The sequence below is a fragment of the Lissotriton helveticus genome, chromosome 7 (genome assembly GCF_964261635.1).
Source record: "Lissotriton helveticus chromosome 7, aLisHel1.1, whole genome shotgun sequence".
NCBI classification, from domain to species: Eukaryota; Metazoa; Chordata; class Amphibia; order Caudata; family Salamandridae; genus Lissotriton; species Lissotriton helveticus.
In genome coordinates, this window is record NC_136068.1 from 465,357,487 (window position 1) to 465,384,128 (window position 26,642).

General features: G+C 46.5%; 1 protein-coding gene across 2 annotated transcripts in view; it reads left to right on the plus strand.

Moving 5' to 3' along the window:
* Positions 1 to 26,642, plus strand: part of INO80E (INO80 complex subunit E) — a 275,519-nt gene that overhangs the window by 174,416 nt on the left and 74,461 nt on the right. For both annotated transcript variants that reach the window (XM_078652431.1, XM_078652432.1), the window contains exon 6: positions 17,787 to 17,901. In XM_078652431.1, the coding sequence (XP_078508557.1) occupies positions 17,787 to 17,901 (115 nt within the window). The remainder of the gene's footprint in view (positions 1 to 17,786; positions 17,902 to 26,642) is intronic.

Below are 26,642 nucleotides of genomic sequence, written 5' to 3' on the forward strand. Positions count from 1 at the left end.
ATTTACTGAAAAAGATGTCAGCCTGGCACTGGATTGCGTGTCAGGGGGAAAAGCGCCGGGCATGGATGGCATTCCAGCAGATGTTTTTTTATCTGACCGGATTTCTTGGTGCACATATTTCACATGGTTGGCAAATGCAATAGCTATGGGTGGAGAAGTCCCAGCCTCATGGAAAGGGGCTGAAATCATCCCTATATTTAACAAGCATTTACAATGCAATAGGTCTCCCAGCTTTAAAGTTTGAGCTATTGGCATTGTATATTACAATGTGTTACATTAACTTGTTATCAAACTCTGAATTGTTGTATAAAGATGATTTGCAAACTGTCAAATGTTGCTGAATAGTAAGCAACGTTGTGAATAATATTGTTTGCTAGTCATCCTTGGGTACCAGAGTACTTCACTTGAGGCAGCTCACTACTCTGCACTCACTACTCTGCACTCACTACTCTGCACTCACTGCTCACTACTCTGCACTCACTACTCACTACTCTGCACTCACTACTCACTACTCTGCAATCACTACTCACTACTCTGCACTCACTACTCACTACTCTGCACTCACTACTCTGCACTCACTACTCACTACTCTGCACACAGTAAATCTTAGGGCAGAGGGCCGCTTACAACAGAGCTCAGGGCAGTGTAAGATCTCACAGGTTGTAAGTGAGGTATAACAGACGGTCACAACATAGTAATCTCTCTAAAAGAAATCCATTTATCTGTGTTTCCGCTTTCCTCTGGACTCAACACAAAGAATGGATTGCATTGTCTATGTGAACTGCAATGCTGTAGTGGTTCAATGTTCTACAATGTGGGCTAATTCCAAACTTTTCTTACCTCCTCTTTGGTGAAATTTTTATCAGTCCCCAGCAGATACGGGGTTATAAAGCTCTCTCCTGGTCGCAGCTGCGTCATGAAGCCATGGAAACAGAGGTAGCAAGCCAGGAACTTCCAGCGCTTGCTTTGTTGGGTGATTCCCATGGTACAGTAATTTGGCCTGTGCTGTCATCTGTGTACACTAATGCTCATGTGAGCGTATGTTTGGGGCCACTTGTGGCAATGAGCGCAATATGCAGTGACGGCCTGAGGAGTGGCTTGCTATACAGTTAGCCAGGAAAATTACATTTCTGGAATTATTACCCATTGTGATCACACTGCAAATATAAATGCTTCACTTCTCGGCTCAAAGTATGGTATTGGTCTCACATCATGTAAGTGGCTGACACCTTTAGTAATCAGAGACATTCTTAGTATTTTGAGGACTAAAAGGGGTGCCTGATTTGTGTGCTGGGAGCACAACTTTGGCACTCACGGAGACCACACCTCACAAGCCTTCCGGGTCTGGCAGTGTTAAAGAAAAAGATGAATGCCCACTTCTTCAAGGAAGCTTTTCTAACCATGCTCGAAATGTATGGACTTCACCCTTCCCTTATTTCCCCCTGCGATTGATCCTAAATAACGAGAAGATCCCACAACTCCCAAGAAATGGCTTGGGCTACTCATGCTCTGCATCATTAGATGTTACAGTACTATGGAGTGACTCGGATCACAAGCCAGTGCTTTACAATATAAGTAAATAATATAGCTGATAATATATAGCTAACAGAAGACGGAAAGAATCCACGGACGGAATACACGGAGGCCGCCCCGGAAGTCAGGCACGGTCGCCTGTGACGGGGGCGGGGCCACGTCCAGACCGGAAGAGGAGGCAGGCGGAGTCGATGCGTCTCGCGGCCCGGGGCTCCTGTGAGCGGTGTGGAGACCCGGGGCCGCGCTAGCAGGAGGTTGGGCGCCGCGTGCTGAGAGAAGAGTCCCCGACATTGCCCAGGTAAGTTTCAAAAGGCTGGGGGGGCGGGGGGGCCTCGGCGCACTCGTGTGTGTGTGTATGCATGGGAGAGTGTGAAGGCGGGGGGGGCCTCGGCGCACTCGTGTGTGTGTGTATGCATGGGAGAGTGTGTGTCTCTGTATGTATGTATGTATGTATGTGCGTGCGTGCGTGCATGGGTGCTCGTGTGTGTGTCTGTGTCTGTGTGAATGCGCATGCGTGTGGGAGCTTCCCAGGAGACAGCAGCTGGCCACAGCGCTCGTTCGCGTGCGCGTGGCCAGCTCTAATCGCCTCCTCGGAGACAAAATGCGCGCGGCCAGTACTGTCTCCTGGGGAGCACAGTCAGTGACAAAAGATCTCCTGGCGGACACAGCGCTGACGCGCTGTTAAACGCCAGGAGACCTAAAAAGGGGGATAAAACCCAGGCAAAAAATTATAGACCCATCAGTTTAATTGACACTGCGCAGAAAATAATGGGTCGACTAGTCCAGAATAAACTACAGCAGTGGATTGAAGACCAAAATATATTGTCGCCATACCAAGCGGGATTTCGCCCCTTGACTAGTAGTGTTGACCATTTTTTTTTTTTCTAGCCATTTACTGGAGAAATGTCACGCTGCGAAATGGCACATTGTACGCAGTTTTTGTGGACTTAAAAGCCGCATTTGATCTGGTGCCGAGAGAAAAACTGTGGGAAACCCTGGCTGATGTGGGAATAAGCCATGAGCTCCTTACCTTGCTGGTGCGCCTCCATGAAAACAATTTTGCACAAATAAGGTGGGGCAAACAGGGGGAAGTGACGGCCCCTTTCCCAGTGGAACGAGGGGTGAGGCAAGGGTGTGTCCTGGCCCCAACGCTTTTTTCAATCTATATAAATGGAATTGTGGAGCATTTAAATAAATCCCCAAATGACGCTCCAATTGTAGCAGGTGTACACGTCCCCGTACTAATGTTCGCGGATGATACGCTTTTATTATCACGCACGCCTAGTGGATTGCAGAAAGCGGTTGACGCTTTTGGGGATTTTTGTGATAGTCGTGGTCTGGAACTAAACACCAGCAAAACTAAATTTATGTGCCTGAGTCCCCAATCATCTTTCAAGGGGGTGATAAAATATAAGGGCGAACCACTGGAAAAAGTAGATGCCTTTGCTTATCTAGGAATTACCCTACAACATGACATGAAATGGAAATCACACATTAATATGGCATCTTTAAAATTTAGTCAGTTAGCAGGTGCAGTCACCATCAAACATAACACATCTCTGACAAGACCTATAAATTGTGCACTCGAAGTTTATAGTATGAAAGTACTGAGTGCATGCTTATATGGGTCGGAGCTCTGGGGTTTTTCAAATTTAGGAGATTTGGGGCGGGCGGAAAATAGATTTCTGCGAGGGCTTGTTAGGGCCCCACAAAGCACCCCCATAATCCCACTAAAGATGGACCTAGGTAGGAAAAATATTGAAGATATTGCCCGCCTACGTCCTCTGTTGTATTGGAGGTGTCTAATGGTAACCCCAGAGTCATTATGCATCAGCTATTTTTGATGTTGTGAATTTTGATCGTTTCCATTCCATTGCATGGTTAAAGGAACTTTGGGGTACATTGGTGAAGTTGGGCCTGGACCATCTGTGGGGTAATAAGGATGTTGCCTCATTTCCTTCGAAAAAGCAATTGAAGGATATTTATTGGGAGTCGGTATATGTATCATTGTATCGTAAAGGTTTGCAATCTACCCTGTCATCACGCTTTTTGGACACTAAACAACTTCCATTATATGAAAAATATCGGGATGTAATTGAACGTCCATTTGACAGGAAACTATATTTCCAATTTCGTGTGGGAACACTCCCAGTGAACGCTTTTAGACAACACTGGTCCCCATTGCAGGACGCTTACTGCGACCATTGTAAAAACCAAACAGAGGACATTGCGCACCTGCTTTTTTCCTGCCCCTTGTACGCCATTCCCCGTCGAAAGTGGCTAAAACCAGTTTGTAAAAATATGGGCACCCGCTGTTGTTCACAAGCCCTAAGAATTTTAACATCTGATTCCTCAACACCATTGGTAATAGGCGTAGCAAAATTCTTGGCCTGGGCGTGGGTAATAAGATCACGTACTTTAAAGCCTACTGGTTAATATGAATTATCAACTGCCTGTTTAAACTTGCTTGTTTCTTTTTAACCTTTTCTAATGAATTAAAAAAAAAAATGTATGTATACATTTTTTAGAATCTGTCAGCATTCGACTTTTGTTGTTTAATATGTTTTTAATGAATTATTCTTATGTTTAGTATTTATTGTATCATGGTTAGGAGGTTTGCTTTTATGACTAAAAGTCGAATAAAGCTTTAAAATTTGAATTTGATAACCTGTTTGGCATCCTCGCCTCGCTATAAAACGACAAATAAAATCATGTTTATGAAGTTTTTGTTCAGATTCTGTATAAAACGGACATCTCCTCCCTCCAGCACACAGGTTTTGCTTCCATGTTGGACTTAAAACTTCCCGTCTGTGCCCTTTGACACTCCAGGTCACTTATAAAACCTCTTGAGAATTCTGATAACCATCCATTTCAGAGAAACTGCTGCCCATTCATGTTGTTTGGTATTAATTCATTATGCCTTACCTCTTCCCCAATTCTCTGGCAAAATCTTACGGCCTTGTATCTCCTCATGTGTTGCAGCCCCTAATCAGCGTAATTGTTTTCCTGAACGAATATTTCTTGCAGTTGACTCCCAGAATAGGATCATTAGATCACTGAGTGGGGATGCTGTAGTTTACATTTTGAAATAAAACTGTAATATTTCTCAAGTTAACTGTCAAAATTAACTGGCCTTAACTGTCAGTGCATTGTATTGTGGATGCCAACTGGTAAAGTGACTGTTCACTTTTGGCTGGTTTAGGATCAGCTGCGTACCCGTTTTGTTTTGATTCCTTTTAAAAACAGGGTTAGGAATGAAAATGAATATCACACTAATAAAAACCGGACAGGAGTTTGTTGGCTGCCTCATTTCCTTCTTGATGGAAGGACTAAAACGGCTGCCTTATTCCCACCATCAACCAAACAGAACGAAATGGCAATAGACAATGGCACTTTTGTTATTAACCTCTTAAATAAGACAACAACGCGCCTACCCTGTTCACATTTTTATTTAATAAGACCACAATGGCAGCATAATTTTATTCACCTGTGGAAAAGTAAATTTTGCCATGTTCTGTGTCCCTACGTGTCATCCATCATATGTTATGTGTGCATGATTAAATATGCATATGCATTCCCCATGTCTGATTAATGACGCAATTACAGTTGTGTCCACCTCTAGTATGCCAGTTTCCAGTCCTCGTGAATACTACGAATATCAGGCCTATGTAAAGCTACGTTGCCACGTTTCTCAGTGTGCACGTTATTCTATTATAAAGTCGCCGTTTCTAGGCCTCAAAAGGGCCTGGACACCAGATTCAGCTCCTGTCTCCTGAAGCCTCGCTGAGGAGCGATACAGCCCCCACCTGTATCCTCGACCCTTCACTTACTTCCTGCCTCGCAGTGCCCGGTCCAGCCTGGCTCAGTCGCTGAGTCTGCCAAGAATATGTTATAGTTCCAGTTATCAGTTCAGTCCTCCTTCTCTGCATTCCTAGGCTACTGAACTGCATCAATAGTTTCCGTCATTGTCTAGCCTTCACGTCTCCACGTTAGAGAAATACTGCATTCAATGGTCATTTCATATTCTTCATCACGCACTACATGTAGAATAATGCATGGTTCAGTCTTAGAATCAAGTTAGCCTTTCCCCTCTTGACTTCTAGTTCATATCAACATGTTCTCTAAAACATCAGATACTAGATACTGTTTAGGTACATGTCGCTCCGACCCTCCAGACTTCAGTCTCTGCTCCTAGCACAGAGTTCATAGCCCCCAGCTTCTCCTAGTGATACGTCATTGCCAGTTTGCGCGCACCATCAGGTTAGAGGTCCCGGCTCCTTAGGTAGCCCCCTCCATGGTTTCCGCCCCATTCATGACATATCCTGTTACGTCTGCATCACATGTCTATGTATACGCCCTGTTACACCTTCTTCTCACCCTTATCTTTCGCGACTGCTACGCGTCACGCCTTCTGCTCCACCCACTGCTACGCCTACTGCAATGTAATGCTATGTGTTTGCGTTATTTATATATGCTCATGTATTGTTATTAAAAGCCAGCGCGCTCATCCCAGATCCAGCCCCAGCAGCTGCTGGGCCCTGTCATCCTATTCCCATGCAGGTTGTCCTGTTCCTGTCCTTATGCTGTATTAAACCTGCAAAAACTCCTACTACCTCGAATCTTGACTCTTATTTATTGAGCTATCTGTTATGATATATGTCTAGTCAAAAATAGGGTATTATTTATTTATTTACCACATAATGGCGCCCGATCAGGGACTTGCCCTTTCCCCACGCGTCGGTGAAGCCACGCCGACCCCCTGACCCTCTGCAGTCGTGACGGAACTCTTCTGCGCAGTGGCAGATATTTCTGCTCAAGTATCCCTCAGGCCCACGGAGGAGACGGAGGAGGCGGTCCAGCATCCAGACGAGACGGTGGAGGAACGCGGCGAGTTCCGACCAGAGCCCAAGCCAAGAGTCCAAGGTCCGAGGTATCCGGAGGTCCACCCGTAACTAAAGTCCGAAGTTCGTCGTCCGTCGTCGTAGCAGTCCAGTCCAGTCTGAGGCCTTCCGTTCTTGCTGCCCGGTGAGTACCGTTACTGGGGTGGTATCTAGACAGGGTCAATTTAATTGACTCTGGTCTGTGGGTTGGTGGTACACAGTCCCACAAACGAAGTGTCCACTTCGGTGGATGCGGGTCCTGACGTGTCTCTTTATGAGACCGGTAAGTTTCGTACTGTTTCAGCAGTGCATCTAGTTTCTGTTCTAGTCAGTTCTGTTCTCGAGAAAATTTATGTGTCTGTTCTCAGTATTTCCAGGGAGTATTCTGTTCGAACTGTTATTTTAAATGTTTTTTCATGTATTTCAATGTCGTGGTATGAATGGGGAATAAGTATCGTGTTCATTGTGTATTGTATTGTGTCTAGATTACAGTTCAGTCATGCCCATATTTTCCAAGTTACGTCAGTTAAAAACTAGAAAGGGTCTGCTGGAAGCAGCAGTTCCCGTCCCGCCCAGGGACAGTCCAGGTCACTTTATGTATCAGAAGCATGGCATAAGCGCCATATTTTATCTAGATTTATGGGTAGAGTATACCAAACAGTTAGAAGAAAAGTATAGATGGCCCGTATCGGGTACATGGGATGCCGAATGCATCATGCGAGTAGAAGAGGCATTATGGAAAAAGAAAGCCAGGCAGTCACAGAAAGATGCCATCGAGTTATGGCGCAAAGAAGCTCATAAAAGAACTGAAAAAGAAATCAGAAAGTCAGAATTAAGTAGAGAATCCTTAGAGCGAGCCCAAGAAAAAGAATTAATCGAGATAGGTGAACAAGTCAAAGCCGAACAGTCAGACAGACAGAGGAATGCCCTTATTAAGGGTATGTATCCTCTTCTTGCCGAAGGCTTGCCAAAAGCGACCCCGGAGGCATCCAGTAATTTTCCGTCACCATTAGTTCCGACCAAGCTACGTCCCAAACCGACCGCAGCTGATATTTTTATTTCGTCCTATCTGGACGACACAGTCCCTGAATATGCAAATCCTGTTCGCGCTCCGCCAGTCCCTGTAAATCAGGCACATCCTGCTCCTCCAGACACCGGGGCACCCCATGCAGTACCTGCTACGGTACCCCCGGTCCAGCCAGCATTTCATTTTCCCGCTCCGCCACGAAGAATATCAGTCGATGATTCTGGTCTAGGGGCCGCAGGAGGAGGTCCTCCTCAAACCCCGCCGCCACGCAAGCGTTTATCAGCACTCGAATTACATGCTCAAGCATCACAGCGTACTCCCAAGAGTAATAAGTCTGTTGCAGAAATCAGGCAAGCCCTTGGCGAATGTGCCTATGACCCAGTCCCAGGCGAGAATAATATGGTTTTATATTCAGTACGCGTAAGGAGGGTGACCGAGTATCTAGTCACCCTACCCAATATGAAAGAAGATCTAGACAGAATATATCGTTTCATCCGTACAGGGGATGATCCAGAAAGTATTAGTGATGCCATGTCTCAAAGGAAAGCTGAGATCCAGCGTATGATATTAAAGTTTTTAATTAACTGTCTAATAAGAGAACAAGATTACCCGTCTAAAGATCCGGCCGAAATGAAAACCCTGACAAAGTGGAGTGATAATATAGCCGAGGGTAAGCACAATACCATTAGTGCCATGGAGAATATGTACAAGAAAATCCGTAGAGAAATAATAAAGATACACGAACAACGTAAAGCAGCACAAGTAAGCGAGAAAGAAAGTAACTCTGATCCTGAAGAGGAAGACGATGAGAATACCGCCAGAATAGCGTATGTAGGAAAATCTAGATTTCCAGATCGCCATTTACGCCTAGAACACAAGTCAATTTTCCATCATTCAGCACCAGATCAAGGTTCCCTAGAACAAGTGTTCCAAGCTACCGATCACATTCTGAAATCACGAATCGGTTACAGTGAGTTAAGTACCATGCATGAACAAGAACTAGCCCGATCAGCAGTCCGATGGATTACTGATTCTACCACTTTTCCAGACGAAATAGTGGCACAAATGTTTCTGAAATTGCCCCCAGCCGAACAGCGACTGGTGGGTATGTATATGATCCAGCACCTCATTACTCTGTATGAGGGTCAGCATTCTGATCCAGGTCCGTTACACGATGTCCTGAACGAGTTACTCCAGTATAGATGGAGAGGTCTAGGTACCGACTTAATTAGTGTCATTCTAGAACAGCGCCACAAATATAGAACGTTTCTGAACCCGCATTTTGTTCATGTCTCACCCCCAGAAAGTAAACCATTTTACATGGAGAGACAGAATCCGTTACGAGAAGTGCATCCAGTTAAGACAGAGGACGGTGAAATGCAACGAGTGTTTGTTTACACCCCGATTACAAAGATGGAACTCCTCGAAATGAAGAAATTAATTCCCTGTCATGACAAAGATCCAGCAGGGTTCCATAGAGAATTAAAAGACATGCTCCGTATGGGAGAATACACTTACCCAGATATCATTAAAATGTTAAAGGTCCTGTTGCCCGCAGGGGTGTATGAAAAGCTAAAGGAAAAAGAATGGGAGGTGGGAGAGAAAAAGATAGATTGGACAGTTCTAGAAGCTGAAGACAAGGCACGAGTACCAGGTACCGGTCTAGGAGAGAAATGTAAAGAATTACCAGAATTATTGATTCAAGTTCTACCCAGATTATTGACAACTAGAAAAGAAGACTGGGATGCAATCTCAGCCTGTAAACAGAAGCAAGACGAGGATATTAGTGATTTTTATTCTAGATTTGAAAAATGTTTTAGTATCAACAGTGGCCTCAAGACAAGTAGCGAGTCATACCCTCATCTCTTTGTTACTAAATTAGTCGAGAATTCAAGCTCACAAATTAAAAATCGAGTTCTGAAAGTCGAAAGCACCTGGCAAGCTAATACTCCGTCCCAGATGCTCCAGATGCTCCAGTACCACCAGAATAGAATCAGGGAAGAGCAAGAACACGAGAGAAAACGTATGAAAGACACGAAAATGAAAGTACTAGTTGCACAATCCGTTCCACAAGACAGTCAGAAGAGGGGTCCGAATCAAGCCAATCATCCTGCAGCTCCCGTTAAAGGGAACTGCAACTATTGCAAACAGCCAGGTCATTTTATAAACGAGTGTGCAGTTCTGAAACACAACATAGCTACTGGTAAGACTAAAGAAAGACCACGTCCGCCTAGACAAGAGCAAGTTTCACAGACTCCTCAGCCACAGAATGCACAACAGATAGTTACAGTACCGCAGCCTATCGCTGCAACACAGCACGTTACATCGCAGTTGTACCAGTATGCACAGTCTGAGTATCCAGAGTACCAGCAGTATTCATGAAACAGCCTAGAGAGGGAGGTAGGCTTGCCTCTCATTGAGATACCTGTAGATCAAGAAGGTCCCTATGTTCATAGTCAAGTATTAGGGAAAGACAGAAAGTTTTTGATTGATACAGGGGCAAGTAGGACCACAATTAGTCATGCCGAAGTTCCAGGGGCTCCGCTCTCAGGCTCAAGAAATGTTTCCCTTGGATTTTCAGGAAAACCTATCGTAAATGAGATTTCAAAGCCAGTTACTCTAGAAGTAGGTCCATTGTCCCGTACTACTGATCTGTTACTTACTAGGTCATGTCCAGAAAATCTATTAGGCATTAAAACACTGAAAGAGTTAGGTGCAGTTATATGTTGTTCCCCAGAGGGAATACGATTGTTCCTACGTGACTTTAAGGGTCACTATGTATTACGAGATTTTGATTCAAGACTGTCTAATGTTCCACAGCATTTATGGGCGCAAGGTCCAACTGATGTAGGTTACATGCAAATCACACCCTATCGTGTGACTCTCAAGCCAGGTGTAGTGTTACCACGAATCAGACAGTACAGATTGCCACCTGAGGCTGTAGCAGCCTTATCCAAAATTATTGACGAGCTCATGGCTCAAGGAGTGGTTGTAGAAACTGACTCCAATGTATGTAATTCTCCGATCATTCCAGTCATGAAACGTACTGATCCAAATGCACCCCCAGTATATCGATTAGTGATCGACCTACGAGAGCTTAATAAATGTATTATTTCGCAGTACCCAGTTGTCCCAGACATCTCTTCCCTATTAACCGCCATTGATTCCGAAGCCACGTTCTTCACTGTCATAGACCTCAAGAACGCATTTTTCAGTGTTCCTATTCATCCAGACAGCCAGTTCCTTTTCGGATTTTGTTTAAATGGAAGGAGCTATATGTTCACACGCGCTCCTCAAGGCTTCACAGAAAGTCCTAGTATTTACAGTCAAGCACTCAAGAGACAACTAGACAACATTCACATGCCAACTGACACTGCCCTGCTCCAGTATGTCGATGATCTACTGATCACAGCCCGTTCTGAACGTGCTTGCGAGCAAGCATCCCTTACAGTCTTGTATTTCCTAGCCGAGATGGGGCACAAGGTGTCCCCTTCTAAGCTTCAATTCTGTGTCCAGCAAGTGGTCTACTTAGGACACTTGCTGTCCAAGAGGGGTAGGCAGTTGACACCAGACCGTATCCAGTTAATAGCGAGTCTTCCTCAGCCCAAGACCCAGAAGGAGGTACGTGCCTTTATCGGCCTTACTTCTTATTGTAGACAATGGATTCCTCAGTATGCATTTCTAGCCAAGCCACTGATACAGTTAACGACACAGGAGGCAGCCGCATCGACTGTTCTCCCTTGGACATCTGAACATACACTTAGTTTCAACGAGTTAAAGAAAGCGTTATGCCAAGCTCCAGTTCTAGCTACACCGAACTACAGTAAGCCTTTTACACTTTTCGTTACTGAACGTAAAGGTACAGCATTATCTGTTCTCACGCAAGATCAAGCAGGACAATACAAGCCATGTGCTTATTTTTCTAGCACATTAGATCCAGTCGCCCAGGCTTTGCCTGCGTGCCTCAAGTCAGTTGCAGCCACAGCACTAGCTATTAGGCAAAGTGATTCCATAGTTTTAGGACATACCTTGACAGTACAAGTTCCACATTCTGTGGAAGTTCTTCTGAACCGAACACAAACTCAGCACTTGACAATTGCACGTTTAACAGGTTATGAATTGACACTGTTCCAGCCACACATAGAAATTAGACGCTGCAACATTTTAAATCCTGCTACACTGTTACCATCAGTTACTTCGAATTCTGCCACACATGACTGTGTGGAAGTAGTTAACATTACGACAAAGCCAAGGCAAGATCTGACAGATATTCCATTACCAGATCCCGACCTGACACTTTATGTGGATGGTTCGTGTATGAGAACTAGTACAGGAGATCTAGTCGCCGCGTATGCAGTGACTACTGACACCGAAGTTATTGAAACACACCGTATTGATACTCTGTCCGCTCAAGCAGCAGAGCTAGTTGCTCTGACACAGGCCTGTATACACGCCAAGAACCTGAAAGTTAACGTTTACACAGATTCACGCTACGCATTTGGAGTCGTACACGACTTCGGAGTGCTCTGGCAGGAGAGAGGTTTCATGACTTCTCATGGAACCAAGATTCAGCATGGTCTCCTTATTCAAGCTCTGTTAGATGCCATACATTTACCGACATCTATCGCTATCATGAAGTGCAAAGCACATACGAAAGTCACTGACATTATTTCCCAAGGTAATGATCTAGCAGATCGCACAGCCAAGCTTACAGCACAGACTCTAGACATTCCAGTTAACATGACACATACTCCAGATCCGACTACATGCATGACAGTTAAGGACCCTACACAAGATGTCATAGATATCCAGTTACATGCTACTCCCGATGAAATCAAGAAATGGTCCGAACAAGGAGGGGTCCAGACAGATCAAGGATGGTTAACAAAGGGTAGAGCCACATGGTTTCTCCCCGACTCTATGGTTCAAGTCATTATTAATACCGCACATAGTCCAGCACATTTAGGAGAAAAAGCTATGTTAGACAGTATCCAGAACATTTGGTTCAACAAGCATTTACGAGCTGCAGCTAAGCAGAAAGTCCGTACCTGTATGATATGTTGTCAGTTTAATCCAGGTAAAAGTGTCCCGGTGGAACAAGGTGGATTCCAGCCCCCTGACCACCCTTTTGAAGTCCTCCAGATGGATTATATTCAGATGGAGCGATGTCGAGGTTTCAAGTATGTCCTTGTAGTTGTATGCGCTTTGTCCAGGTGGACAGAAGCATATCCAGTCCCAGATTACACAGCCGCGACCACTGCCAAGCAGTTGGTTCGTGAGTTCTTCCCCCGTTATGGACTCCCTAGAGTCGTATATTCTGACAACGGCCAGCCATTCTCATCTGAACTCATGAAGCATGTTTCCCTTTTGCTAGGGTACCAGTGGAAGTTCCATTGTGTACGCCATCCTGAAGCAGCCGGTCTCGTTGAGAGACATAACCAGACTCTGAAAGTCCGAATCGCCAAAATATGTAAAGAGAAAGGTGTGGACTGGTTAGTAGCTCTGCCAGTTGCTTTATTTTACATGCGCATGGTCGCACATTCCAGATCAGGTCTGTCCCCGTATGAGGTCGTTTTCGGCCGCCCCCCTAATATGTGGGGTACTCCTAGACCCCGAAGTATTACCGATGTTTCAAGTAATATGCTGACAGATTACCTAGCTTCCTTGATGTCTGCCCTCAACTCATGTCGTTCACAGGTTGCCGCCGCATTTCCAGACAATACCGAGGTGGCACCGCATGAAATCGTTCCAGGATCCATGGTGATGGTCCGCAACTTTGACAGATCAAGTCCGCTGGAGCCTCGATGGAAAGAGCCCCGACAGGTCCTCCTCACCACCCGTACAGCCGTGAAGTTGGAAGGACGCAAGGGCTGGGTGCACCTTTCTCATGTCAAACTTTTTAATGGACTAAAACCCGTCTTAAAGAACATTTCCCAGGATTCAAAGGATTGCCAGAATATTGTTCTCAAGGACTGTCCCGCAAATGACATTGATTCAAAACCCCCCCTGTTAGAGAAAACTCCGCAGCAGGAGTATAAACAGAAACTACGGTCTAGTAAAATAAGTCAGTCAGTTTGATTGTCTAAGTCCTCCCCTAGGTGAAACGGTTAGACTGTTTCTGACATGTATAAAATAGACCCCCATAGTGAGAGAGTTAGTCAAAACTCAATCCGATGTATCGTTTTTCTATGTTTCATATTGTTTTCCAGCCTTATGATTTCCTGCACCAGTTATGCATTTTACCTATGTTTCCCAGTTTCACATGTAAATAAGTCTGCTAATGCTACAGTAGAGCACACGTTTAGTGATCTGCCCCCTCACGAGCTGTCCTACCGCCTCGCTATGCGTAATAACTCATTTATCCGCATGTTACATTACTCACACCAGACCAGCAATACCACTAATTGTTGGGTGTGTGGTCGACTCCCCCCTTTCCAGACACCGAAGGGAGTTCTGCCACTTTTTCCTTATCCATTTTCACATAATGGTTCGTGTGGAGCATGGTCCACGTTAACGTCATCCTCAACAGATATGTCTTTTCTTAACAGTACATGTTTCCCAGACAAGCAAGGTCTCCCTCACCGAACAGGTTTAGATCTAGAAAATGAAGTGTATAATTTAGGTAATTATTCGTCGAATTTCATGGTCCTGAATGTTCAGTCTGATACTACTCCAGACTTACCTGCTATTTCAGTACTACCAGTCAAAGGCGAATTATGTGTCCGAAATAAGGGTTCCGTACACGTAGGACATAGTGATTGTACTACTATTGTCAAGTATAGTGACAGTGGGAAATCTATTTTCAAAGCTTCACGTCATTCTTATTTTATTTGTGGTCAAACTGCATATGTTCGTCTGCCCCTCGATTGGGAGGGAACCTGTTACATTGCCTTCCTACTGCCACCCGTTTTCCTAGCCCCACCTGATTATCATAGAAATACACATCTAGTACACATTAGACATAGAAGGGAGTCCCCAATTGTCGATTATACTGAAACTGCTCTAGAACAATATACCGATTTCAATAGAGGTTTCTTTTTCTTTATAGGACCTATCCAGAATAGTAAACTAATCCGTAGATTAACCAGAACCCTTGAAGCTGTAGTAAATGAGACTGCCTCTGCTCTAGGTAACTTAACCGAAGAGCAATCTGCTATGAGATTTGTCGTTTTACAAAATCGTCTCGTCCTTGACGTCATACTGGCCGATAGGGGCGGGGCCTGTAGAGTCATCGGATCTAGTTGCTGCATTTTCATTCCAAATAACGCGCCGTCTGTTTATTCAGCTATAACCAGACTCCATAAAATTGCCCATCTGTTACACCAAGATCCAGGCACCTGGACATGGTCCGGTTGGTTCTGGAATATAATTTCCGCATGGGGATGGAAAATATTGTCCTTTGTAGGTATTGCAGTAGCGATCATATTCAGCTGCTGCCTCTGTATACAATGTGGCCCTGCGATTTGCGGCATTTGTGCTACCTCTTGTATTCCTAGTCCCAAGCCCCGTTCTGAATCCCGTTCTAAGAAAATTCGAGACGAGCAAATGATACTGTATGAAATGATAGATGGTATCATGAATATTGATGTTTCCTGATGGAAACGTAGTGACAAGGAGGGAATGTGGAAAAGTAAATTTTGCCATGTTCTGTGTCCCTACGTGTCATCCATCATATGTTATGTGTGCATGATTAAATATGCATATGCATTCCCCATGTCTGATTAATGACGCAATTACAGTTGTGTCCACCTCTAGTATGCCAGTTTCCAGTCCTCGTGAATACTACGAATATCAGGCCTATGTAAAGCTACGTTGCCACGTTTCTCAGTGTGCACGTTATTCTATTATAAAGTCCCCGTTTCTAGGCCTCAAAAGGGCCTGGACACCAGATTCAGCTCCTGTCTCCTGAAGCCTCGCTGAGGAGCGATACAGCCCCCACCTGTATCCTCGACCCTTCACTTACTTCCTGCCTCGCAGTGCCCGGTCCAGCCTGGCTCAGTCTCTGAGTCTGCCAAGAATATGTTATAGTTCCAGTTATCAGTTCAGTCCTCCTTCTCTGCATTCCTAGGCTACTGAACTGCATCAATAGTTTCCGTCATTGTCTAGCCTTCACGTCTCCACGTTAGAGAAATACTGCATTCAATGGTCATTTCATATTCTTCATCACGCACTACATGTAGAATAATGCATGGTTCAGTCTTAGAATCAAGTTAGCCTTTCCCCTCTTGACTTCTAGTTCATATCAACATGTTCTCTAAAACATCAGATACTAGATACTGTTTAGGTACATGTCGCTCCGACCCTCCAGACTTCAGTCTCTGCTCCTAGCACAGAGTTCATAGCCCCCAGCTTCTCCTAGTGATACGTCATTGCCAGTTTGCGCGCACCATCAGGTTAGAGGTCCCGGCTCCTTAGGTAGCCCCCTCCATGGTTTCCGCCCCATTCATGACATATCCTGTTACGTCTGCATCACATGTCTATGTATACGCCCTGTTACACCTTCTTCTCACCCTTATCTTTCGCGACTGCTACGCGTCACGCCTTCTGCTCCACCCACTGCTACGCCTACTGCAATGTAATGCTATGTGTTTGCGTTATTTATATATGCTCATGTATTGTTATTAAAAGCCAGCGCGCTCATCCCAGATCCAGCCCCAGCAGCTGCTGGGCCCTGTCATCCTATTCCCATGCAGGTTGTCCTGTTCCTGTCCTTATGCTGTATTAAACCTGCAAAAACTCCTACTACCTCGAATCTTGACTCTTATTTATTGAGCTATCTGTTATGATATATGTCTAGTCAAAAATAGGGTATTATTTATTTATTTACCACATGTTGTTTGGTATTAATTCATTATGCCTTACCTCTTCCCCAATTCTCTGGCAAAATCTTACGGCCTTGTATCTCCTCATGTGTTGCAGCCCCTAATCAGCGTAATTGTTTTCCTGAACGAATATTTCTTGCAGTTGACTCCCAGAATAGGATCATTAGATCACTGAGTGGGGATGCTGTAGTTTACATTTTGAAATAAAACTGTAATATTTCTCAAGTTAACTGTCAAAATTAACTGGCCTTAACTGTCAGTGCATTGTATTGTGGATGCCAACTGGTAAAGTGACTGTTCACTTTTGGCTGGTTTAGGATCAGCTGCGTACCCGTTTTGTTTTGATTCCTTTTAAAAACAGGGTTAGGAATGAAAATGAATATCACACTAATAAAAACCGGACAGGAGTTTGTTGGCTGCCTCATTTCCTTCTTGATGGAAGGACTAAAACGGCTGCCTTATTCCCACCATCAACCAAACAGAACGAAATGGCAATAGACAATGGCACTTTTGTTATTAACCTCTTAAATAAGACAACAACGCGCCTACCCTGTTCACATTTTTATTTAATAAGACCACAATGGCAGCATAATTTTATTCACCACCTATAACAAAAGGGAAGAGGAGAGCAGTCATATTCACAATTTTGATAGTGTGAAGAATGATTGTTACTTCAGTTTATTATGTTGTGTCAGGCAATTAGTATAGTGCAAGCTAGTCACATGATCTACTGATTCTTTCTACCTTTGTGAAAAAAATATGGCTGTCTTATCCTAACTAAGACAAAAAGAACCAAGATCATTGTTTTACTGCTCACAATTGTTAACTTATCTTTGAAGTCTCATGAAAAATGGCATAGCGAACTGAAAAATCTCACCAGTACTTTTTGTTCTTTTAGGGTTGTTTGAGAAATTGAGCTAAACACATTGAAAAGTATGTCTTGTAGCAACTAGAATGCAATAAAATGTTTGTGGGTCATTGTGCGTGTTTGGTCCTTATGGCTCATGATATCCTAAACTCCTAGAATTCCGATGCTAACTAGTGGGTGAAATGTCTAGACACTCTTTGGTATTCGGGTCATAGAAGTAAGGTTTTAGATTTCATGTACCCAGTATAAAAGCCACAAAGCCCTGCCACTTCTTTAGCTTACTGATATCTTCTCTGACCCCCATATTATTATCATGCACCAAACTCCAGCCAATTATTCCTACATGCACGTTTTGCAAGGAGAGTAAGTGTTCTCCTCCTGGTGCCAGTATTACTTGCACGTCAGATAAGGTCAATAGTTCTGGCCTTATCTTAATATTTGACTAACCATTAATCATGAATGTATCTAGGAAGTAATTTTAGAAGGTGCAAACTTTTGAAAGGGGGGCTACAAGTGGCAGAAAGTATTGTGAAGCAAATTGCATTCATGGACTTTAGGTACACACAGCATGTCAGCCTAAAACTGCTGCTTGTAGCTTCATAACATGACGACTGCATAAACTGCTAATGATGCGTGTATTTCTCTTTATTTTTCAGAAAGAGAAGTCCCCAGCTGGGAAGTGCAGCCTCACCTTCCTCTAGCCTGTCATTACAGATGTCAGCTGGGTTTCCCTTACAGACAGCCGGGGCACCATCGTCTTACCTAAGCTCTGTGAGTATTCTGAGATGCCAGGTACATAAAAAAATTAACTGCCTTATGTGGAATGGTTGGAGAGTCTAATGTGACATCCCATATGGATTTGCTCTGATCATAAGAGCCTGATTGACAAAAGTTAGGGAAAATAATACTACAATTTTCTCTCATGTTATCCTCTCTTTATTTAAGGCAAATGTAAAGGTATTCTGAAAAATGTGTAAAATGTCTGCCTGTGTAAAAGGTACTCCAGGGAAATCTGATCCAAATGTGCATTTGCATATATACCTTCCACCCCCACCGAAAAAGTAGAGTGTTCCCACTCAGTTCGTTCTTGCTAGACACCATCTCGCATCTGCCCTAGAAAGGAGTCGTATTGTATGCATTTATAGGGTGGGAAAATAGTGCAAGGGTTTGTCAGTAACCACAAACCTACTATTTATTGTATTATTTTTCCTGAGTAAGTCATCTTTCCCATTAATGTTTGCTAGTTACTCGTAACTATGCAGTTTCCCCATATTTTCTGAAACTCCTTTTTCCACTGTAGCTAACCTTCTCATTCTTCTGTCCAATACTGAGTAAGGAACAGTGATTCAGCCTCGAAAATCATTTTTAAAAAGGGTCTTCTGAGTTTTCTCAAGTATCAGACTCCTAGTCTGATTTATTCTTACGTGATACATCACCCAAAGGTTCTTCAATTCAGGAATAGTCTAACTACATAAACACTTATCTAAACCCAGATAAATAGCTTCAGTTGCCAAATTATATTCCTACTCGAGTTGTGCCTAATGCATATTTTGCCGTTGACCTACAAATTAGTAGCTGTTAACTTACTTTTTACAGTAGGACCCCACTCCCATGGAACAGAAAGCAATATGCCGCAACTTTAAATTTGTGACACTAAATTTTAAAGCAAAAGGGTGAAAATCTGTGTTTGCAGATGATGTGCAATGGTTGTATTCCATCTACAAAATCAGAATTGTAATTTGTGCTTATAAATACTTTTGTGAATCTGACCCTACTTGACAAAAAATGGGCTCTGCAGTAATCACTGGAAGATTTCAGTTTGACATACCAACATCGAACATGACCGACCTGCTTTCATGAAAGAAACATTGCTGTGTTAATGCAGCACTTGCAAATATTGTCCATGGTATTGTCAGTTATTTTTATTTGAGTCCGATTCCTCACCTTTTGAATATACCCCAGGCATAAGACTGAATCTGAAAACATATCTGAAAGAAACACATAGTGATAGATTCCTTACCTTAGAAATACCCCCAGGTGTCAGACTGGATCCGAAAAGTTTTCTACAGCAGTACCCCTGCGCGTCGGAAGGTGGCGTTGTGGTCGCCAAGATGGCGCCGCAGCAGCTAATTAAACACCGCCCTTGCGTCCTGATGTCAGTTCTTTCTTTTTCCGCACCAACAAGCGCAGATCCGGAGAGAGCGGTACCCCCAGTCACTTTTTCATTGAGTTTTTCTCAGCCTTTTTGTCTCTTTTCGAGTCGATCGACTCCTGGTGCCGTAGGTGTGAGAAAGTGGCTCTATATATACTGGACTTGAATGAAGTACAGTGTGTGTATGGAGTCCACCAACCCCAGAGGTATAACAGAGGTTAAAGTCAGAACTGACCTTACTCTCCAAAGTGGTAGCTTCGTCGAGCAGTAAGGCAGTACCAGAGGACAGTGTAAAGCATTTGTTGTACACACTCAGTCAGCAAAAGGTTTCACACAATCAAGGACTGAACTCCAGGCAAATTGTTTTTATATCCACAGATGTAGGTGTTTTATTTTTAGAACCAACAGTTATAAAAATATACTTTTCTTGTTATGAGTTCTCTCATGTAATTACTTTGCAATGGAGCAATAAAGTTTGTGCACACAATTAATACAGTATTGACAGTAAGCAACACAATAGAGTTCGTAATGACAACCTCCCAGCACCATATACTCTTAATGGCATCACCGTACTTACAGTGCTCAGGAATGGCCCTAGGTACTGTAGGGGCACAGGGCTCATGCACCTGGGCCCACACCACTGGCATAGGGCACCCAACTAGACGGGTGACTGATGTATGCCAGGGCAGTGGCTTTGTGGGCATGGCACACAGGGATGTGTGCCATGTCGACTCTGTTTAGTTCTGTACTTAGGCACTCTGCCTGCAAAGGCAGTGTGTGGGTGCCAGGGTACAGGGCCCCTAAGGGTGGCACAATAAGTGCTGCAGCCCTTAGGGGTCTTCTCTGGTCACCATGCCCTGGGTACCTACGGTACCATTTACTAGGGGCTGACAGGTGGCCAGAGATGCCAATTGGGTTTTAGTTTCAACACAGTTTTAGGGAAGGAACACAGGCCCTGGGTACCTGGTTGGCAGGAGCCCAGGGCACACTCAGTCAAAGCACATCAGCAGTCAGAAAAAAGTGGGGGCATACCCATGCAAGAAAGATGGCACTTTCTCACAGTAGGGATGCCCGGTTTCAAGTCCTGGGGAGGTTGCCATCGAATGATGTCGGTGACGGACCCGCACCGCGTGTGTCTCTACTGCCTGGGGCGCGACCACGGCCCAAAGTGCCGACTACCGAGCCATGGTGCCAAAAATTTTGCGGTAGTGCTCCCGAAAGTTGCTGTAAGTCCGGCAGTCAGCTCCGTGCCGCTCGAGGTCCCGGTCCCGTGGGAGGTTGAGGGACCGGTCCCGGAGCCATCACCATCGTTCTTTGGGATCGAAGTCTTCGCACTCTGGATCAGGTAAGGCGAAGCATCACAAGAAGTCGAAGAAGTGTCCTCGCTCACCGACTTTCCCACGCCCGTCGCGAGACATGGCTGAGGGTGCGGATGGTCCCTCCCCCGCGGCTCCGGCGGAGCCTGCGGTGTCGCAGTCGGCCTACCCACCCTTCTCGCGTCGTCGGCGGCTCCGGCCCAGCTGCAGTAATTTCTGTCAGCCATGGCCCGCTTTGGTTGTTGGGCCGCGCCGGTGCACCTTCGGGCCCCGCGGGCCCGACTGGTGGTCCTCACTCTTCACTGTCGGCGGCTTCGGTTCGGGCATCGCTGTCGGCTCCTGCCCCGGCGCTGCAGGGCCCCCTATGATCCAGGCCTGGATCCCGGTCGACGCCAGTTGACCTAGTGACACCTCCACCAACGTCAACCCCACTGGCACCACTCCTGACGTCGCCCCTGCCCCTGGACAATGACAACCCTGTTTCAGCCCTGATGTAGACACGGCGCCGCTCTACGCCGATTCCGACGCTGATGGGGCCTTTCTACCCCTATGTCCAGACTCCGTAATTTTGGCCTGCCGCTCACAGCCTTTGGAGGAAGGAGAGGACTGGGAGGGGTCTGAGGACCCTCTCACAGCACAGTGTGAGTTTGACCCGGCCTGGGTTGAGGAATTGGGGGATGCCAGCGATCTTGATACCTCTCCTGACCTTGGCATGCTAACTCCTCCTACTGTGGCTATGGAGGGTGCGAGTTATGCAGTGGTGTTGCGTAGGGCGGCTGAGACACTCCACCTCGAACTCCCTACTGTGGCTGTCAGGGCTAACCTCCTGACAGATGTGCTTCAGCCGGCGGCTACCTCTGCGGAGCCACTGCTGCCCTTTAATGATGCACTTTTGGACGTTCTTTTGGGCACCTGTTCCAGGCCCAATACAGGGGCTCCGGGTGACCCCATCTTCCTCTCCCAACACCCCACCCCTGAGAGCTTGGTTGCCCAAGTCTCTACGTCCCAAAGTGCCTTCCCTCAGCACCCCCGGATAGGGAATCCAAGAGACTGGAACAATTTGGGAAGAAGGGGTTTTCTTTCACCAGTGGGCGGCAGGATTCGCCAGCATCTTCCCCACTGGCGCACCTTCACTACGGACAGGTGGGTTTTACAAATGGTCCAAAGTGGCTACTTCCTCCCTTCAAGACTACCGCTCCAGCCATGCCGCCCCGTACAACCGCATGTCGAGAGATCACTTGGCACGTCTTCAGCAGGAAGTTGTGGCCCTCTTGGCCAAGGGGGCCCTCGAGCACGTTCCTGCGCCAGAAGTAGGTTGTGGTTGTTATTCCCACTACTTTCTGGTGCCCAAAAAGGACAAGGGCCTGCGTCCTATCTTAGACCTCCGGAATGTTAGTCGCTTCCTCCGGAAGGAGAAGTTCAAGATGTTAACTCTGGCTCAGGTCTTGTCTGCACTCGACCCTGGAGACTGGATGGTAGCATTGGATCTGCAGGATGCATATTTCCATATTCCCGCCCTGCCGGCCCACCGGCGTTACCTGCGGTTTACGGTAGGCCACAAGCACTTTGTTTACCGTGCTCCCCTTTGGCCTTACCAGCGCGCCTCAGGTGTTCACGAAAGTAATGGCGATGGTTGCAGCTCATCTGCGCAGATCCGGGGTTCCAGTCTTCCCCTATCTCGATGACAAGCTGTTGAAGGCGGGCTCGCCCCAGGCAGTTGTCTCCCACCTCCAGACCACGGCAGACCTCCTGCATTTGGTGTTGGGTTCTCCATCAGGGTGCCGAAGTCGCACCTGATTCTCTTTCAGAAGCTCCTCTTCATCGTCCTTTTCAGGTCTGTCCTCCCGAACAGCGAGTCCAGCATATTCAGGCTCTGATTCCGATCTTTCGGCCTCTATCCTGGGTTTCGGTCAGGCTGCTGGACGTAATGGCCTCATGCATCCTGCTGGTCGATCTTGCCAGATGGCATATGCGAGCTCTGCAGTGGGACCTGATGTTCCAGTGGGCGCAGCACCAGGGGAACCTGTCCGAGTCCGTCCAGATCTCGGAGGGCACTGCAAGACAGTTGCAGTGGTGGCTCACAAACCGGCATCGGGTCAGTGGCAGATCCCTCTCCCTTCCCCAACCGCAGCACAAAGTGGTGATGGATGCGTCCCTCCTGGGATGGGTGGTCACATGGGAGAGGCGGAGATCAGAGGCCTCTGGTCTCCGGCGGAGTGCCGGCTCCATATCAACCTTTTGGTGCTTTGGGCGATCCGACTTGTACTCAAGGCATTCCTTCCCTCTGTCTGGGAAAGAGTAGTGCAGGTGTTCACGGACAACACCTCCGCCATGTGGTACTGCAACCAACAGGGCAGGGTGGGGTCGTGGACCCTATGTCAGGAGGCTCTGTGCCTCTGGACATGACTGGAACATCAGGGCATTTCCCTGGTGGTTCAACACCTGGCAGGTTCACTGAACGCAAGGGTGGACGAACTCAGCCGCAAGTGCATGATTGATCACGAATGGCGTCTTCACTCGGACGTGGCGCAAGGTCTCTCTCAAAAGTGGGGAGAGCCTTGGTTAGATCTATTCGCCACCGAAGAGCACGCGTAATGTCAGCAGTTCTGTGCGTTGGAATTTCCAAGGAGGCACTCGCTAGGCGACGCCTTTCGTCGCAAGTGGCGTTGCGGTCTGTTGTAAGCCTTTCCACCTATACCACTTCTGCCCAGAGTGCTGAAGAAGATCAGGCGCGACCGGGCCTAAGTCATTGTTGTGGCTCCGGACTGGGCTTGAAGAGTATGGTATCCCAAGCTACTCAGTACGACCATCGATCCCCCGATACGACTGCCTCTTTGGGAGGATCTTCTGTCGCAGCAGCAGGGGACGGTCCTCCACCCGAACATGTCCAGTCTCCACCTCCTTGCGTGGAGATTAAACGGCGGCAGTTGATTCCTTTTGACTTGCCTCCTGAAGTTTGTAATGTTATTCTGGCGGCCAGGCGGCCTTCCACTAAGTTGGAATCGCCTGCAGGTGGATCAAATTTGTGGCATGGTGCACAGCAAAGGCTGTGGATCCCCTTTCTGCCCCTTTTTCAGAAGTCCTTTTGTTCCTTCTTTCTTTGGCCCAGGAGGGCTCTGCTCTGGGCACTATCAAGGGCTACCATTCTCCTATTTCGGCCTTTATCAGGCTCCCTGATCAGCCCTCTCTTTTCAAGTCCCTGTTGTAAATAGATTAAAAGCATTACTCCCCTTTTCCCTCCTATTCCTTTTGTGATGCCACAGTGGGATTTGAATCTGGTTCTCACATACTTGATATGCGCTCCCTTTGAGCCTCTTCACAACTGTCCTCTACGTTTCTTAACTCTAAAGACTGCTTTCCTGGTTGCCATCACCTCCGCTAGGAGAGTGAGTGAGCTCCAGACTCTGTCTTGTAAACCTCCTTTTCTGTCTGTCCATCCGGACAAGGTTGTGCTCAGAACTCGTCCTTCCTTTTTGCCAAAAGTTGTCACTGCTTTTCACATCGGGCAAGCCATCACTTTGCCCACCTTCTTTCTGCCTCTGCATCCTTCTAGAGAGGAAGAGAGGCTCCACCGTCTGGCCCCAAAACGTGCGCTCTCATTTTACTTGAACCACACACATCAGTTCCGGGTGGATGACCAGCTCTTTGTTGGCTACGTTGACGCAAAGAAAGGTCGCGCCGTACACAAGCGGACTCTTTACAGATGAGTCGTCTTGTGTATTAAAGCCTGTTATTCTCTGGCTAAGAAGGACCCTCCAGTGGGGCTGCGCGCCCATTCCACCAGGGTGACGACGGCCACTACAGCATTGGGATGTGGTGTCCCCCTGCAAGACATCTGTCAGGCAGCTACGTGGGCTTTGCTGCACACTTTTACTAAGCACTATTGCCTGGACAGGCAAGTCCGGAGAGACAGCTTCTTTGGCCGTTCAGTTCTCCGGGACTTCCTGGTGTGATCTTGGTTCGCAGACCCACCACTGGGATTGGTATTGCTGGGGTATCTATTCTAAGGTAAGGAATCTATCACTATGTGTTTCTTTCAGATGAACTAGTTACTTACCTTCTGCAAGAAGCATTAGTAGTGATAGATTCCATACCGCCCCACCCATCCTCACCGTCTGCGAACTGATTTCTAGGGTTAAGGTCATCCCTTTCAGGCCCCTAGTTTCAAGGCACCTGTGGTCAGTATCTTGCATGGCTCTGCATTCCTGGCGCGGAAAGTCGTGTACAGAACTGCAGTCAGCGCGCGAGGGCGGCGTCTAAGTAGTTGCCACAACGTCATCTCGGCGACCATGATACCAACGACGGACACGGAGCTGCACGCTGCCACCTTCCGAAGCGCAGGGGTACTACTGACGGAAACTTTCCGGATCTAGTCTGACGCCTCGGGGTATTCTAAGATAAGGAATCTATCCCTACTAATGTTTCTAACAGATATATTATTACCAAAGGTAGGTAACCTGTTCTTCAGCTGTACTTCCGTGCTAGTAGGTGGCACCATGCAAATCTGCACTGACGCCGTTCCATTCCAGAAATTACATGCGGAGCTTATATAGGTGCACACTGTCAGTTCCTTCCTGTCCCCACCACCAGGCATGGAACTAGAGCTGCATTTTGAGACCCTTCAACTAAAAAAAAAAACTGTGTACAGTAAAATGTCACCTCCCAAACAAAAGTTTTTACTCTCTGTAAGGACTGTTGCAAACAAATATCTATGACAGTTCCTCATCAGGTTTGGTGGGGGGAAAACATATCTGAAAGAAACACATAGTGATAGATTCCTTACCTTAGAATTACCCCCAGGTGTCAGACTGGATCCGGAAAGTTTTCTACAGCAGTACCCCTGCAAGCCGGAAGGTGGCGTTGTGGTCGCCAAGATGACGCCGCAGCAGCTAATTAAACGCCGCCCTTGCGTCCTGACGTCAGTTCTTTCTTTTTCTGCGCAAGCAAGCGCAGATCCGGAGAGAGCGGTACCCCCAGTCACTTTTTGATTGAGTTTTTCTAGGCCTTTTTGTCTCTTCTTATCGAGTCGATCGACTCCTGGTGCCGTTGGTGTGAGAAAGTGGCTCTATATATACTGGACTAGAATGAAGTACAGTGTGTGTATAGAGTCCACCAACCCCAGAGATGGAGAAATGTTTAAGCGTACAACTCTAGATGCCTGCAGTGACTGCGTGTCGATGATCCCGGAGACCATATATGACTGCAGGGCAAAACTGTCGCCAAGCACAGGAAGAATCTGTGGCGAGATGAGTCCAAGTCGGAGGGATGGCCCTATTCTCGATCGAGAAATCGCAGGAGTCTATCCCGAAGTTGGTCGTTGTTACGCTCAAGTCTTTGGGTCAGTTGAAGAAAAACCAGGAATTCCAAGCGGGACTTGTCCCCTTACCTCCTTCGCATACTCCTGAGAATGCATGAGGGCATCACCATGCCTCTTGATCTCACTCCTGAAGTTAGTCATCGATGGAGCCTGTCCGGCAACTTGTCCTGCCACAGTCCAATTTTCTAGGGTCGTCAGCGACACTGAGCCAGATCAAAGAGTTCTGCGTGGCCCTTCTCGGAATCTTTGGATCCTTACCAACTCCCTCTGTCAAGCTTACGAGCCCCAAGAAGCTGAGGGCCTTTTATCTGGAATACTGCCGACAAGTTTTTCTGCCCCAGTTGGACCCTTTGAATCAATCACTGGATCGCCTCAGCTGCTGCCCTTACTCCACCTCCCTATAGGGAGTCCAGACAAGTGGAGACCTTTCAGAAGAAGATATTTCTCCCACCAGCTTGGCCCCCAGGTCCTTAAATGCCAGTTGCCTTCTGGGCCACTACTCTCACTCTCTTTGGGATCCGGTGCCTCATGACGTCGCCGATGTCCTGGTAGAATTCCAGCCAGTTATGACCAAATCATGCAGTATGGCCATGATACAGCCAAGTTCACACTTTGTTGTCGTTTGGATACCACTGATTTCCATTGGGAGAGACATTGTATCCAGTGTCCTCATTTGTCGCCACGCCTGGCTACAATTGACCATGTTCTCAGTTGATGTTCAGTTGTC